The sequence below is a fragment of the Lichenostomus cassidix genome, chromosome 4 (genome assembly GCF_008360975.1).
Source record: "Lichenostomus cassidix isolate B80296 chromosome 4, HeHo_3.0, whole genome shotgun sequence".
NCBI classification, from domain to species: Eukaryota; Metazoa; Chordata; class Aves; order Passeriformes; family Meliphagidae; genus Lichenostomus; species Lichenostomus cassidix.
Genome location: NC_139484.1, coordinates 45,209,562 through 45,227,089, shown reverse-complemented (window position 1 = coordinate 45,227,089; position 17,528 = coordinate 45,209,562). Strand labels below are relative to the sequence as shown.

Here is a 17,528-nt window from a genome sequence, read left to right as displayed (position 1 = left end):
AAGATGAAAGTAGTTTCAACAACAGGCAAAATAAACACTCTGTTCTTGCACGGTCACTACATGAACTGGTTTGAAAACCTGATGAAAACATCTATCATTTTATGTAAGACGTACAAACGACAACACTATAAAAAGTCCTTCTAAGAGGCTATCCAATGCCCACTTACTTATCCATAGAAACCTTTTTGTGAGTCTTAAGAAGAAGTGGAGGCTTCCCAGCTTTTAACAGATAAAGTGAAAAAGTATGTACAGGCTGAACCCATTCTCATAGCCCTAAGCAGGTTTGGGGATGAGTATGGTCACAGAACAGGCACTACTACTTCTGAAGAGTTAAACTGATCACACACAACACCTGCCAGTCAAAAGAGAGGGCAAGTTCTAGAGAGCTGTAAGTATTATGGACAATAATATACAGCCTGCTTATTTCTTTTATTATAACTCTCCTGGACTTCCCTCAGCAGAAGATTTGTCCTACTCAAGAAACCAGATCCATTGCATGGCTGGATTAAGGGGCTGCAAGGTGTTAATATATCCCTCGCTGTGTTCCAGCACTTAGCTCTAAGCAAGCAACCTGGATTACACCCAAACAACATACTGATGCTAATTATACTTCCAGGAAACTTTTCTTATTGTCTCACTGCCCCTGCACTGAACTGTATTAAATGTTTAACAGTTTTCCCCATTTCGGACACCAGACTGGTCCTAACTGCTAGGAGACTTCAGGAACAGGTTTTCTCCACCTTAGCTCTCCAGTGACATTTTGCAACTCTCATGACTTACATTCTTATAAAACAATGCTTAATTTGAACTACATCCCTTTGCTGGTTAGGAGTTTGGAAGGATTTTTTTCTGGCTCAGGGCTAGAATCAAGTTTTAAGATCTCTCTCTGATTCACTGCTTTCTGTTTTAAAACGCTGTTTTTAACTGGAAAAGGTAAAACCCTTCAGGGGAGACAGAGAGAAAGAAAATCACTGTCTGTTAGTCATGATGACCTGAAGTAGTATCACAGATCACGTGTTCCTACTTTAGAAACAGAAGCTGCATGTCACCTATTTACAAACATGTTTGTCTTACACTTACAGGGATGGGAGATAAAACACAAGAAGAATACAACTGCTGTATGGATGCAGACATACTGCTTCACTCTGCCTTGAGCAGTCTTAGTTGAGAGCCATCTTGACCTAGCCCTGCCTTTCACAAGCATTTATGTCATTCCACAGTGCTGCAGAGCAAAGCCCAAATTTCTTCCTCAGATAATTCTTGGCTGACATTGACATACAAATGCCCGAGTTTGGATGAAGGAAGTTCTTGATGATTAGGTCAATTATAAAATCTATACTTAAGTATCTTCTACATGGGCAGAATGTGTATAGGATTAGCACATCAACAAAATTAGTGCTGTAATTTTGACAGCATGACAGAGAAATAACAAACACAGGGAAAAGAAAGCTACACTTGCCTGGTGGGTGTTGCTGCCTGGATTATGTATGGAATTAAACTGTTTCATGTGTATTCGGACTCTGGCAATATCCCTGAGGGACCGAAAGATACCGTCCACTGCATCTGTGGCCTTCTGAGATGACAGGTTCAGTGACGAGCCACAGCCTAAAGAAATAAAGAAACATGCAGCTGAGTGAATGAAAAATTTTCATGTGTTTTGATAATAAACAGTAGGAAAAGAATAACTGGGAGGAAATTGTAAATTATTTTCATCATGTTATATTCTAGAAACTTAGGGGCTTGTTAGCATATCCTCAGCATGGCACAAGTCTCTGCAGCTAAGCAAGAAGGCAAAAATTCTGGACAGCAGGCAAAGTGAAGAGCATCTTTCTATTATTTGTAACCTAAATTACACAGCATTTTCATTGGCACAGAGTATGTTTTGCTCTCCACAGCAAACAGAAGGTCCTGTGCTAGCAGACCCCAAAGAAGAGCCCCCCATTACGTGGAAAGGAGCCAGCTGGTTTGCCAGCCTCCTTACTTCAGCCATGAAGATGGGAACTGCTCCTCCCTGGGTGGCAGCCTGCCTGCTGACTCCAAATACATTCCCTACCTTTGCAACAAGAAATATGGAAGAGTCTGAGCTAAATACAGTAGAAATGACAGCCACGCACTGGAAAGAGCTGCATTATCATAAAAAAGTTCTTATCCCTCAAATTGGCACAGTTATTACTTCCAATGTATTTTTCCAAAGCACTTCTGCTAAGGTATAATGCTCATCTTCCACTGAGGCCAAACTCCAATTACAGGACCATGTAAAAGATCCCTCCATGTGGCCAGGCAGTGCCTTGGAAAAGAGAAATTCTTAATCTTGGCTCCATCCCCCTCACCACAGGATCAATATTGCACAGAAGCATTGAAAAAAATGCTTCTCAGCTCAGCTGTTGATGAGAATCAGCCAAGTGAGAGATACGTGGGTCTCCTGATATTTTTATTGCCTTGTCAAGACACCTCTACTTCTTTTGACATCTCTGCCTACCTCTCTTCTTGCTTGACTCTTCATCCTCGTGGCTGAAGATCCATCATAAAATAACCCTTCCTGCCACATGCTCACACCAACACACTCACTCCTGCTTATTGCTGTTGTCTTCTCCAGGGATGCTCCTGTAGTGGCTTCTGTGTCCATCCCCCAGTTCTGCAACCAATCCTGCACCAGCAAACCTCTATGTGCAGAATCCCACTGAGAGGACAGGGTCTCCCTGCAGGTCCAGATTGCTGTGCCCATGGAGCCTGGAAACAGGCATCCAAACTGTCAAGAAGGTATCTGGATTTTTGGGCAGGAGAGCCCTGAACAAACTTTCCTCTACAACTGACAAAGGACAGAATCCTTATGCACAAAAAAAAAAAAAATTAAAAAGGTGGTATTTTCAAAATGTACAGGGAATTTTTGACAACTAATCTGGATTACTTTCACACCTTTGCATTCTGCACAATAAAACATATACATAATTTATTACAGTTATTGTGTATTTATAAAATTTATATAATATAAATGCATACACACATACAGAGTTCTGAAACTCTTCCTGCAAGATGGTGATTAGACACTGAGCTTTCAACTGTCTGAATATTTTTTGTTGAGAGGCTCCAAACTGGATCTCCAGCTGGTGTAGCAGAACAGATAAAATGACTGCTTCAGGGCTACATCAAACTGAGCTGCTGAGGATTTATGCCCTTATACCCCACAGAGCAATGAAGCGAGCATGAACTGGACCTCAGTGACAGTTATAATTCTAAGGCAGACACTCATATATTTTTGGATAGGCTCTTGAAATTGCTATTTTTTTTTTATGAGTGCAGAACAATTTATACATATATTTTTGTTGTAATGCTGCATGCTCTGATACTCTGATTGACCAAAATTCATTTCAAACCAGTTTATTACTTCTCATTTCCTGAATTGCAGGGCTGTTCCATCAAAGATGGTCTGTCATTGTAGCTGGAAGCCCCTGAAATGCTCCTCATCTTGCCTGGCTCAGCACATCTCACTTAGCTTGTTGTTACTGGGTCAATCTTCTCTTGAGCAATTTCTTGGTGAAGCGTAGCAACACCACTGTAACATCACTCATCACTTGAACCTCATTGCCAGAGAGATGCTGTCTGGAGCTTGGGCTTTCCTTTACAGCTTATGCTGACACACTCATGGGCTGGAGGAGGTCATGAAATCCCTCACCCTCACCATCTATTTCACAGGCCACATTGTTTCATTAACCAACACAAGAGCTGTGGGAGCTTTGCTGCACTGGGCTGTGTTCAACTGTGCCTTCTGGCAAAGCAGAGCGTATCTCGAAATACCACATTTGAGGAAATCAGGGATCTCTGTTTCCAGCCTGACACCCAGTACTTCTTTTTTGAAATGTAAATGAAAAAATGAGTTTTCTTTACAATCCCTTATTGTTGAAATTAAAATCTCTGAAGGGTGCTGTCTACCTGTTGCACTGTAGTAGGGTTATAGAGGGGAGCCAGGTTTCTTTCCAGCCTGGAGAACAGCAGAAGCTTGTTCTTTTCAAGTGGCAGGCAGCTACAGATCACCTCCCGTTCACACCTTCCCTGTGAATGGGGCTCTGCAGCATATGGAGAGCAGAACACAGTCCCTCTTCTCTGCTTGCTTCATGCTACCAAGAAATCTGCTCCTTTTACAACGGCGAAGAGGTGGAATATATTAGCTGCTGCACAGCTCATGCACTAATTAAAACACTTCCTGTTACTGTTTTTCCTTGGGAAGTTAAATGCCATTTGGAGAGCATGCTGCATGAATTCCTTTAAATCCCAAGCCCTATTATAAATGGGAAAAGGCATTTAAACAAAATTTGGGGATTTCCGGTCGGACTTGAAGAAGCCCAGTTGTGGCTAAAAAGAAAATGACCACTAACCTGCAGAGGACTAAAGATTTTAAAGAACACAACCTAGTCCTAGTAAGTGGTACCCAGCCTCACTGATACTGCTTCTGTTCTTCTTCTATCCACTTGTGCTGAATTTGAGGAAAATGAGACTGTTGGAGCTGCATTCAGTGCCTACCAGGATGAGATTACTGACCCTTATTTTTGACCTACTTTTGAACTTTTTCATCAGAGAAAGTAAATCTCCTCTCAAGCTACACATCTGCATAACCATTAGTACCACAACGAATCCATTTTCACAAGAAGTTTGAAAAAGGGAGAATGAACAGAGATGCTCTTCTCTACATTACTGAGTGACCCACTCAGTTTTCCTACTGATTTCTGAAACCAGAAGGAAAATGATTTAAGAAAAGGACGTGGGCATTGTGAACCCTTGAGATCTATAATTATAGAGCAGGATGTGATTGATTATCCTCCCACTACCCCCAAAAATGTAACAAACGACAATTTCAGACCTGAGTTTCAGAACAACTTTAACTGTGCTTAGTCTCTTTTGGTACCTGATAAAGGCATTATAAACAAACATGTTCCTTCTCTAAAGCAGTATGATAATTATCAACATTTTGTGAAGCACTTTGATAATTCTGAGACATCACTAGGCCTATGATTCTTACGAAGTTAAAAGTTTAGGAAAGCTGAAAGTTTACCATTCCACTCTGTTTTAGTGGTATTAACTTCAGCTCTCTCCACCTTACCCTCTCTCTCTAGCCCATTTACAGAAGTAAACAAATGAAAACCCTGCAAACCCTGGAAGAGAGCCAGCAGAGTAACCAAGCTGCTTTAGAGGCACGCATTGAATCATGGGCTAAATCAGAAAACTTGCACTTTGAGGAAGAGAAAATGCAGCATCAGGATTTCATTATGCAGGATTTCATTATTTTCTAGATATGCAGAGTTAATATGCTTGTCAGCAAAAGACAGAAGAACAAGAAAGATAAAGGGTTCCTTGAGGGTCAGAACTCAAAATACAGCACTATGATATTAAACTAATGAAAATCTTCAATTTTTATACTTCAGATAGCATAGCAATGTAACCCTTCTTTTTCTAGCAGATAAATCTAAGAACATACATATGTATACCCCAAGCCATATGTTTTAGAATAGTTTTGACATATTTGTGCATTAAGAATCTTTATGAAGAAGTAGGTACAAATGTGTATGGTGACACAGATCATTGCTGGTTTTTGCAGAGGAAAAAAAAAGTGTAAAACCAAAAACTAGGATGTAATTTGTAAGATTCTCCTGTCACTTTTCTTCCCCATGGATTCTGCCATATATTTGAATCTTATTCTTCAATCTGATTTGTACTGAATCGTCTGATGCTCTCTGGTGCATCTAAAAAGGGAAGCTGCTAAGTGAGTGTGACACTGTGGGACAAGGAAGAACAGGCCAGAAAACAAGACATCTGCCATTTCCCTGTAGTTACATCAGCAGAAGGTGAAAAATCGTAACTGATTCCGTTTTTGTTTGGGAAATTTCAGAAGAAAGCTGTGTTCCACAGCCCTTGGGAAGAGAATGTCCAGAGGGGACAGACACAGTGGTGCCTGTGACAGCTTCCCTGCAGTACATCCAGCCCTGGAGCTGGAGATGGTCCTGCTCTGTGCCCTCTCTGTCATCCACATCCCCAGCCAGAGCATGTGTGGTGCTGGATGGGCAGCTATGTCTGTGCTGCTGGCAGCTCACACTATTAAAAAAATAACATGACCATTTTGCTGAAGCCCTGGCAAAGCAGTGTGTTGGTGCTGCTGGCAGAGAGGGGAAGGAGCTCATCAGCTGAGGGAGGGCAGGCACAGATGTTCACAAACAATCCCTTCCCTATCAACATCCTTGTGATGCTCTTTTCCCATCTCCTACCAGCAACCATAGCAGATTTCTAAGCTATCATCTCAATTCAATCCCTTTTCTCACCCTCCCTCATCCCTCTGCCTTCTGGGATGGCTCCTTGCCCCAGTCATGCCTCAGCCTTTAGTGGCTTTGGGAAGCTGAACTCAGCTTGGACCATACAGATGCAAAACCACTCCAACTCCACGAAGGACAAGTTATTTCTACACCAGAAGTGAAGAGGCCCAAACTCCTCTGAGGTGTCCAAGAGATTAGCATCACTGCCAGACTGGGAATTTGGGATTTCCCAGTCCTGGGCTTGATCAGCCCTTCTGCCAGTCCACACAGCACTGAATCACAGAATCATAGAATGTTAAGGGGTTGAAATGGACCTTAAAGATAATCTAGTTCCCTGCCATGGTCAATGATACTTTTCACTTCACCAGGTTGCACAAGACCTTATCCAACCTGCCCTTGAACATTGTCAGGGGCGGGGCATCCACAACTACCATGGTCAGCCTGTTCCAGTGTCTAACCCTCACAGTAAAAAATTTCTTCCTAACATCTAACCTAAATTTCCCCTCTTTCAGTTTGTACCCACCACTTTTTGTACTACCACTACAAACCAATCAGGTCCTGATGAAGAGTTCTTCTCTGGCTTCCTTGTAGGCCCCCTTTAGATACTGAAATGTTGCTAGGAGGTTTCCACACAACCTTTTCTTCTGCAGGCTGAACAGGTCCAACTTTCTTAGCCTGTCTTCACAGGGGAGATGCCCCAGTCCTCCTATCAACTTCATGGCCCTCTTCTGGACTTGTTTCAACAGCTCCATATCCTTCTTACGTTGGGGATCCCAGAGCTGGATGCAGCACTCCAGGAGGTGTCCCACAAAAACAGAGTAGAAGGGGAGAATCACCTCCTTCAACCCACTGGCCCTGCTCCTTTTGAGGCAGCTCATAATTCGGACTGCGAATGCTAGCAGGCAGAAAAGACAGAGAGCAGGAGGAAGGGACAGACTAGCAGCATATGGGAAAAGCATTAGAAAAGGGAGGCAAAATGCACACAATATCAAAAATCAAAGCTCTGTGTTTCTATAAATGTAATTTATGATGTGATTGGCACATGGAGAAGGAAAACAGTGATGTGTTTTGGGGCAGTCACCAGCACCATGCAATGTGATGATGGTATGGATGTGGTGTCTGTGACAGGAGGAGAGTGTGTCTGAGCCACTTCCAAGGAAACCAGCACTGTGACCGACAAAGATGCAATTTGTAGTTTTACTCTCATCACAACAAACATCTCCCATTTGAAAAAAAAGCCCAGAATGGTTTTTTTAAAGAGTTAACTAAATTTAGAATCATGTTTCCCCGCTTCAGCTTTTAAATATGCATCCACACTTTAGCAGCGCTGAGCATCCAGGGATTCCACATGTATGTCTCCAAGGGCTTTTCAGCACAATATCAGATGTTTATTATATAGGGACACATCCTGCAAGCTCTGGAGTTCCCTGGGGAGCATGGTCGTCAGAAAGGTTGTTGTTGGCATCAAGTCTTTCAAGCCCCTTCTAGAAACTGCTCTTTGGTGTACAAGGGACTCAGAGCCCATGTGGATAACTACTTTGCTAGATCTCAAGCTCTAAAGCTGCACATGTAAAATTCTGGCAACTTACCTGAGTGATCAAATATGGATTTAAGAGCTACCTTTGGAGAGTAATATTTTTTTTTCAAATTTTGGCCTTAATATCTGTCATTTGGACATTTCTATTCTACAGGAATATTTTATTGCCTTCTTCTTGCCAAAATCCAACAGCACAACATGTAATATCAACTTTTATAAAGCATTGCAAGCTTAGTACTGCTGGTTCTCATGTTACATGAAATTAAACCTGTCAATTCAGCGAACAATTACAGGGAAAAACTACAGAACTTACTACAATAAATTACATAAATTAATTGCAGGAGGAATTTAAGTTAGGCTCAGATGTGCTTTCTGAAGGAAATTAATGTAACAAATTCATTAGGGAACCATTCAGTTGCTCCCTCAAGTCACCCATATCTTAATTAAAAAACCACAGATGCTAATAAAGCTATGGTAAATGCTCTGTAAGTCAAATAAGGCCTCCTAATAATGTTCTTGCAAGAACCCAGTAGAACTCCAGGTTTTACTAAACAATATAGAGCTTTATGAACATACCACTCCAGTACCCGTATGATCAAAAGTCCTCACTCATTCTTTTGCAAATTATTCTCAGATACCCTCCTTTTGTCTTCAGACTGGTGGCTGCACTGTGGCAAGGACAGATTTCTACTCCCATCAAGGCTTTCTTTCTATTCAGGTGGAGCATTAGTCAATACCTTCCAGTGCTGCTGCTACAATGTTTCACCCTTGGATCTGCTGCGTCCCACCTGGTCAACAAGGTATTCCAAGAGGTACCACGTATTCGAAGGACAAAGGACAAGGGATGAGGTTTGTGTCCAGGTAGCAGCAGGTGAGGCAGTCAGTACTACCAGAACTGGTTCTGCACAGCTGCCTTGGCCAGAAGATGTGCATGCACCCATGGGAGTCTAGATGCTTTACCCACTTGGATTTGGAGGGGAACATCCAAGTCCAAGTGGCAAGATCTGTAAATGTCTTTATCTTTTAAAAAAACCTTTTCTTCTTTATGTTGGTTATAATGAATCATACTTTTAAAACAGTAACAAAGTCAAATAAGTCAGTGCTTTTGTTTGATTTTACCATCTTTTTTTTTCCTTGGACAATGGAAATGAATACAAGCAATGTTTTTTGCATTCACAGTCCAATTTGTTTGTGTATTTCTCAAACTGCCAAATCAGGCTTGCACATATGATTGGAAAATGCTTCCTTCTGAAAACAACAGTCATATCTAGAATTTGTAAAAATGGGCGAAACTGTTTCAGCTCATGGATCTAAGAACGACAACAATGGGGAAATATCCAAGACACATTTTCTTTTCCAATTAAAGTTTTGAGCCAAACCAGAACTCACGGTATCCATAAACTAATGTAGGCAGCTTTATACAATAATGTAAATGTATAGAAATGTAAGACCACAATGAAAACTAATTACTGTAATCTATTTATCAGCTACTGAAACAAACCAATATTTTTAACAGAAAGACAAAAATAATCACATTCTAATGCTTTGTATAACTTTCTTTTCAAAAAGGCCTCCTCACTCTGTATACTATAGCACAGGTGAAAAGCCATCTGAAAACTGAGAAAGACAATGGGCAACCCAGGTTGCATTAATGGGCAATATTTAATGACAGAAAAAGAAAGATAGATTAGAATAATTGCAATTTAGACTTAGACAGCTACATCAGATACTGCTACTGCCTAAATAAAGACCTAAATAAGTCCAGGCTCAGTTCAGAGCAGATTTGCTGAGGGAGTTACGACTTACTGTGGCCTGCTGAGCACAAGGTGAGAAAGTACACAGCAGAGAAAGTCAGGTGCACGTCTCCCAGGGACTACATCCATTAGGAGGAGGAAGGAAGGGTTCCCTTTTTTCTATACTATCAAGCACCTGCCAAGCCATTAGAGAGAACAATTTTCTACCTGGCAGATTGCACAAGACGTTCTCTTGTCCTTCCATCAGTAGTGCAAGAGTCATGACATGCTGTGCCTCCCAAAACTGTCTACAATGTGTGAAAATAGTTATGATGCTGAAAAGCAGACAAATGTGGCTTGTGATGCTCTGCTGGAGACCTCAAGGCCAGGTGTTGTACTGGGCAAGGACCATATAACACTTTTTCTTTGTTCCTTATGCTGCTTCTGAAAATGGACATTAACACTTTGGACGCTGAGGTGGAACATGGGGACAAAACAGGGTAAGGTCAGAACAAATCTTTCATACTGCAAGTGAGAATAACTGAAGTATCACAACTTCCAGAGAAAAACCAGAAATATTTATGGTAAAGGGCTTAAATGTGTAGCACAAAAAAACCCCTTTTTAACAAATAATATTCAAAGAAACAGCCAAAATTCTCCACACTGAAATCAGAAATTCTACTTTAATAGCAACCTGCCATATTGCAAGTCACACATGACCAAAGACAAAAGGACTAAAAACTGGACCATTGAAAATTTCTGCATTTACACTGTGACAACACTTGTCCCTCACTGGAGCTGTTTTGTCCTGCCACCATCACGGGCACACAAAGAACTGGCTACATTCTCTCTGGTGTCCCAGCCTCATCAGGGGATGCCTCCAGCAAGGGGCTGAGGCTGTAGGAGAGCTGCAAAGAAGCCATGCCTGAGTCCCTCAGCTGGGCACATGTGCCAGGGGTGAACATAGAGCACACACATCCATACTCTGCAGACAGACAAGAAGTTACACTGAAGCACAGCCCTCTCAATCCCTTCCATCACAACAAATGGAGATCATGGCAAGGAGCTTGTGTGGTTTAATCCGTGCACAGCATCTACTCTATGTTACCAGCTCAACTGTATTGCACACTCCATAGAACAGACCCTCTGGACACAAACTCCCATCCTTGGTACTGTATTTGATCTACTGAATAAATGACCTAATATGAAGTTACTGTGTTTAAAATCTTTCTCTAAAAAATACACAGAGAAAAACTGCTGTTGTTGGTACAACTATTTATCTATTTGTAAAGTGCAACGTACATGTGGGCTTGGAATGCATGAGTCAATTTTTGAAGCCATGAATAATGAACAATTTAAATTTAGTTTAAAAGCAACCTGTATTATCTGTTACCTACCACAGTAATTTTTTATAATAAAATTCTTTGCATTTAGGTGATGAAGTAAAGGATAATTTAGCCTACAGCACAGGTGAATACGTTATTTGGAATAAGCATTATGTCTCTGATAAGATTAGGAAAACCACATTTTGCAGAGGCATTTGCTCTTCATGAATCTCATGGAAATATTTAAGCAAAACCAGTATTGCATTTGGAGTTGAAAATAAAACAGGAGAAGTCTTCACAAATTTCTCTCTCCAGCTTTGGTTTAAGTGGTTGTTTACATTTTTCATCACCTGCTGTAAAACTATTTCATTTGAAATCATTGCTGTAGTACTGTCCCAAAAGGTAACTCTTCCTGTTTTGGGAATATGTCACATCTGATTGAGGATAACATCCTATAAAAAGTACCTTCACAGAATATTTTTTTGCTTTATGGAGGTATAAATTATTTTAAAGTCCTTCTATATTCATCTATTCTTATAACCCATTGGAACTGCACTGCCCTTTGCAGAGATCATAAATACACAGCCCAGTCCAAACATTTTACAGTCTGTGGATGAACAAGAAAAGGCAAGCAAGTAAAAAGCCTGGGAAGAACAAGAATAAAGCAATAAAAAATGCAAGTTAGAAAGAAAGCACTACATGAATGATCCCACTTTCTGTTAATTTTTAACTTGAAACTACTTTATACAAGAGGCAAGACAGGCAGCATAAAGCATACTTTGGATGAAAAGCAAAATGAAAGAAGTGGGACTGTGGAAAGGATCTCAAGAGAAGAGAAGGAACCCTACTATGGGAAGATGGACCAATGCAGTGCTATTTTTTTCCAAAGAATGAACAACACAACCATGTGCCAAGACACCCCTTCCTCTGAGTACATGGGTGTTGCAGCTGCCACTACCAAGACACAGCAGATCTCCAGTTATGAACAACACAAAATTATACAACTAATGCTCATTTTTATTCTTCTTCTTGTCTGTTAATTAGAAACCATACTGTAGTGCAGATGGCAAGTATCAGTCAATGAAGAAAATGATCAGCAGTACAAGCCTCAAGTGCATGTAGGAGTATCCTAGAGTATTAAGTGGAATGAACTCATATTCATAAAACAGACAATAATTTGTAATATGTGCAATAGATAAAGATGCTGGCAGAGGTCTCATTTTCTGTTTTTTTTTAACAGAAAATGTAAACACACATTCAACTTAGAAGGTGTGACAGGATGGAGGTAGGGCAGTGGTTAAATGCCTTGTTGAATTACTCTCTGGTTTAAATTCAGAATTAATTGTGCTATTTTAATTAACAAACAATTGAATGGCTTGTGGAGTTGGTGTAAAATGTTTCTTAAGCACTCAAGAAATAGCATTTTTTGTCTTTAAAACCAATTGAAAACATTGGGTGCGTTTGTGAAAACAGCTTTTAATAGAAGTTTGAAGAAACAAGTAACGGACAGAAAATGCCTGAGATCTGTAGTCATTTCCATTTAGTATAAATTGTTAATGTTTTCAGGAAAAAGAAATAATGAAAAACACTAGTCATCTTGTAGTCAAGTTTCAACACCTGCTTATTTATTGTGGCCAAAAGAATAAGGATAACTTGATTTATGTTCCAAGTACATGGCAGAAGCACAGGGATTTTTTTGCTTTGAATTGTGCCTGCCTAAGAATGAAAGAAGACACGCAATTTCAGAATTAACTGAGGTTTTTTTGTTATTGTTGATGTCGTTTAGGAGACAAAGACATTACTAAGTGCAAACAACCAGTCAAGTCTGCTGGGCTGACAGCAGCAGTTTAATCATGAGGCTGATCAGCAGCAGCAAAATGCTGTTTGCTGTCCTGGGACTGGGCAGGTGCAGGGTGCTCATACAATGGCAATGGTGTAACTACAACAAAAAAATTAATATATAATATATCTAAGCTAATAGGTACTCAAATGATTAGTAGACATAGATGCACTTCCATGGATATCCACCTCCATGGAAGCCTGTGGAGGATAGGAGGAAACTTCCTAGACTCCTGCCATAACCATGTTTCATATCAGATAGGGAAATTACTAATTCTGATCCATCAGATTTACATGGAAGCATACTTTGAACAACAGAAGGCCACTATCAAAACCTTTCCCTGTGCCACTGCTGCTTGATGGACATCCTTCAGTCATTCCTATTTCCTCCTGCTATGAGAAGACACCACACACACAGAAGGAGATACACAGCACCATGCACAGTAGAGCAGCTCTGTCCTACTCAGCTCAGTGCTGCCACCAGAGCAGCCTCCATGTGCATCACTTCCTCCCTCCCAACAGCAATGTGTAGCACTAGGAGCCAGCCATTGGGCTTGGCAGCAGCAAATGCCACCCCAGAATTGAATCGCCCTGGAGTAGAGAAAGCATTTCCATCTTCAAGCTATGAAAAATATTAAATGAGAGAGTTTCCCCATACACTTCATCACTATGGGTTGTTTTCATTAGATAAGCAGGGCTGCTTACTGCAGATTATGTGCAACATTACAGTCTTGGCCAATATCATGGTGATATTCTAAACCATTCTCATTAAGAAGTTTTTACCGACGTCAGGTGCAAAATTATGATAGCCTCCATTATCTGTGATATAATGATGTCTTATTTTCCTTGTATTTGTGACCTACCTTTATTTTTTTAAAACAGATTTTTATTTTTGCACCAAAGGATTAGAAATTAAGCTATTCTATATGGCATCTGAAAAATACAGTTTTCTTGCACAGGTATTTTGTCTCTCCACTGGGGCAGAACAGCCCCAATAACTGAATAAAACCTGAGGGTAGAGCCTGGAAATCATTAAACAGCAACCTTTATGCTAGAGGAAAGTGGCAGGAGGCAGCACCATGCTCAAGTTCCTGGCCTGAGCTCAGTCTGTGATGCAATGCAGCAACACACTATTTTCAGCTCCCAGGAAAAACACTGACTTGCAAGGATGATACTTCATCCAAACCTACCAGGTTTGCCCATTGCAAGACCAGAATGCTGCAATTTCTGGACACAGCTGTTTTGCTTCCAGTTCCTGAGCTGAAGGGACTCACCTCAGCTGTCGCCAAGCAGAGCACACAGCCATTAGGTGTAATATCATGTTTAAGCTTCTACTGCAATGCCCCAGTCTTGAATTGTCCTGTCACAGCTTATTGTAACTCTCTGCACACCCACAAATTTAATTAGGCCATTTGTTGCTCTTGAAGAACAGCACTAGCACTTGTTTTATGTCGTTTATTTGCCATTAAAAATATTCTAGAGTGGGATTAATCTCTAACAATTAGCAATCTCAAAACCAGAAACCTATTCATTATCTCATCACAGGAAATCTCCTGGAAAGACCAACCTCTCTGCATTGACTAGAGGTAGACTCTAGAAAGTTTCACTTGCTAACATCAAACTCTGTGAAATAATTTCTGCTTTCAACTAAAGGGCCAAGTCATTAACATGGAATAAGCTAAAGCAATACAAATATGAGATAAGAAAAAAGACAAACTATTAATCTGTAGACCAAAAGAACTATGACAAACATAACAAGGCATGTGTTGTTTGTTTAAAAACCAGCTATGAATAGATGCTACCATCAGCCCCCAGCACATTCAAAGTCAGAAATGCTTACTCTGCAGATATAAATAAACTGTCCTACTTTCTCTGCTTTCACCAACACTACAAAAGGGAAAAAGGACAGAGATATTAGCTAGAGTACACCTTGTCCCGCAAATGAGAAATGGACTGCAACCCATTTGTGAAGAGTCTTTAATATGTATAATACTTGGCTTAATTTATTTGAGGTTTTTTACATGGTCTTTTTCATAGCTTCTCCAGAGTGCTGACCACAAAATTCAGGATCTTGCCCTCACAAAGATTACCTCAACCAACTCTTGGAGACAAAGGGAAAAAAGCAAAGGCAGAATGAGGCTTTGACTGAGCAGAAATGCAGTAGGATACAAAGCTGCAGTGAATGGAGCCAAAATGGACACAGGTTGGCTTAAAAATCTGAGCATATTTTTGCAGAGATAGCAGCTAGAAAAAACATATTTGCAGTTGTAAGTTGAGCAAATGTGATATGAGTCACAGTGGCTGTAAACATGCAACCCCCACAGAGCTGTTTGCAAATCATTTTTCTCCATATACCCACTTGCTTTCAATTGAAGACTGAATAACTGAGTAACTGCAGAACACCAAATACAGAATATAAACGTAGGGGAAGAGGACAAATTATACAGGAACCCACAGTTGAGTCATTTGCCTTTCAAACAGGCACAAAGTTCAAGCAGATTTTGAAATGAAAAACCAAGTGTGAAAAATGAATGAGGAAGACGGACAAAAGCTGACAGATGCAGGTGATAACCCAGCTTGCCTTATGTATTTCTGGGCGAGATAACTCACTGTGAGTGTTCAGCCCACAGAAGTCTGGATTTCAGTTAAACATTTGATACAATGTATCAGTTGTATAATTGTGTTACACCTGGAGATGGGGCTTCATAAAGGAGTTGAAAGGAACATGCAGAAGGTGAGATGACAATGGCCCAGGCTACATAGAGTCTTAGCAACGTTCCTTGAGGACTGGTCTTACTATGTTTAGTGACGACTTTCACACAAAAACTAGCAGTCTTGATGACAAAACTATGAGGTATTGGTAAAGGTACAGGGAGCTGAAATATAGAAGCTCTGAAGAACAAGAAATGAGACAAAAGAGACCAGTACAGCAATACAAAATGAGACAAACCTCACCCAGGCCATCAACTTAGTAGGCAATAACAGAAAATCTCTCCAGCTGGGACTCTGTGATCAAAAACAACAGGAAGAGAAGAATCTGGGTGGCATTAGTTGATTCAGGGACAACTCTGGGCTACCAGCACAGTATGAGACATGCAAAATTCATCAGATAAGACACTTCCTGTAGATATATAGACATGCTAGTTCTGTCCTAAAAATGGTAAAATTACCACAGAAACAATTCTGGTCACCAGTGCTTGAGATACTTGAATTAAAACTGCAATAGACTTAAAGCAGATCTGTGAGCATGACTGCAGAAATAAGAAACCATCTTTATCTGAAAAAATGGGGCTTATTCAGCTCAGCAACAGTAAAATTGGAGACATAAGCCAGAAAATGGAATGAAGTATCCAGCCACTAAAAAAGCCTTTGTGTGAAAGTAGCTGGATGCATCTGGAAATAAAAGCAGTTTCAAGACGGATTTTGATAAGTTTATAAGTGAGCTTATATAATGTTTGCCTTGGAAGGAGCAGGGGGTCTTGCCCTCTCTTTCCACATACACCTCTGATCATTGCAAACAATTTTTGTATTTCAGAGATTTAATATTACATCTAGGAAAAAAACCATGCAATTGCTCAATCTCTCTATAAATGTTCTCATAAATGCTAATGTAGGATTTTGACTATTAAAAGTGCAGCGATGTCTGGCAGCCTTTTTGAAAGCCTGGTTCAGTCTAGCTGCAGGCTGCCAGTGACCGATTTCACCAGGCACATTTTTCTGCCCTGACAAATGGCTCAGTGGATAGCTATGGGACAGCCTGTCTGAGAGGTTTACAATCCGCTAATGATGAAGTGCTCAAAGCTGGGAATCAGTCTCTAATAGAAATTAAAATATTTCTCCTCTCAGAAAGTAATTACAATTCTCATTCCTTCTCTCAAAACATAAATATTGAGTAAATTGTCTAGCTATTGGAAAAGCCTAGTAGGAATAGTAAAGCCATCAGAAAATACAGATGTGTAGTTCTTTACCTTTCCTAATAAACCAAGCTGCTTCTGCACTGAAGTGTGGAAAGGTTATCAGAGAGGCAAAGTAATGAAATAGTCAAGGATGAAAGGAAAACAGGCAGCTTCAAACTAGTGGTACGTTATATGTTTTTAAAAGGCAAGAGAAGCAAGAGGTTTTGTGGTGTACATGGGATTCTGTAGGATCTGCAATTTATTCTTGCAGGGAAGGACTTGCATCACATATTTCTAGGTGGTATGGCAAGGCAGACTCCCTTCCTCACTATTTAGAAAGCTTAGCTGAATGGAGAGAAGGATGAAGCAGGGGATATATCTGTTAAAAAGTATATTTTAAACTTCTTCTGCTGCCTGTGCTCCAGAGAACAGGGAGGTGGCATTTAGCAGCTGGCTGGTTCTACAGCCAGAGACATGCATTTCCTTGCTCCTCTGAAAGTCTGGGCAAGCTGTAAACCTCTGAAAGATCATCGCTCACACATGCTCAGCTAAGCCCTGCTGGATTTTCACCATTAAGATGTCTAAGGATGCTCTTGCCAAACATACTCCAGCCTTTCACAGGACATAGTGCTAACAGAGCAGTCCATCCATCATTGCTAAAGTGCAACAAGCTGAGATCTGTTACTTCCCAGCTCCTAACTGTCATCAGACAGCTAAAAATGTATCAGTTTCACAAAACACAGTGAGCCTGGCCCATTTCCTGGGCTTTACCCAGACCAAGGCTGCTCAGCCACTGCATGGGGTTACGCTCACTCCTTCAGCAAGGAGCAGACTACTAATGACACCCAGGCAATGATGAGGCTCTGTCCAGAGTCCATATTGAAAATGAGTTGTAGAGA

At 40.6% G+C, this 17,528-nt stretch overlaps 1 protein-coding gene across 1 annotated transcript in view; it reads right to left on the bottom strand.

Moving 5' to 3' along the window:
- The window catches only part of SCFD2 (sec1 family domain containing 2), a 189,715-nt gene that overhangs the window by 13,274 nt on the left and 158,913 nt on the right, over nt 1-17,528 (bottom strand). The window contains exon 6 of the mRNA XM_085058964.1: nt 1,460-1,605. Within this exon, the coding sequence (XP_084915090.1) occupies nt 1,460-1,605 (146 nt within the window). The remainder of the gene's footprint in view (nt 1-1,459; nt 1,606-17,528) is intronic.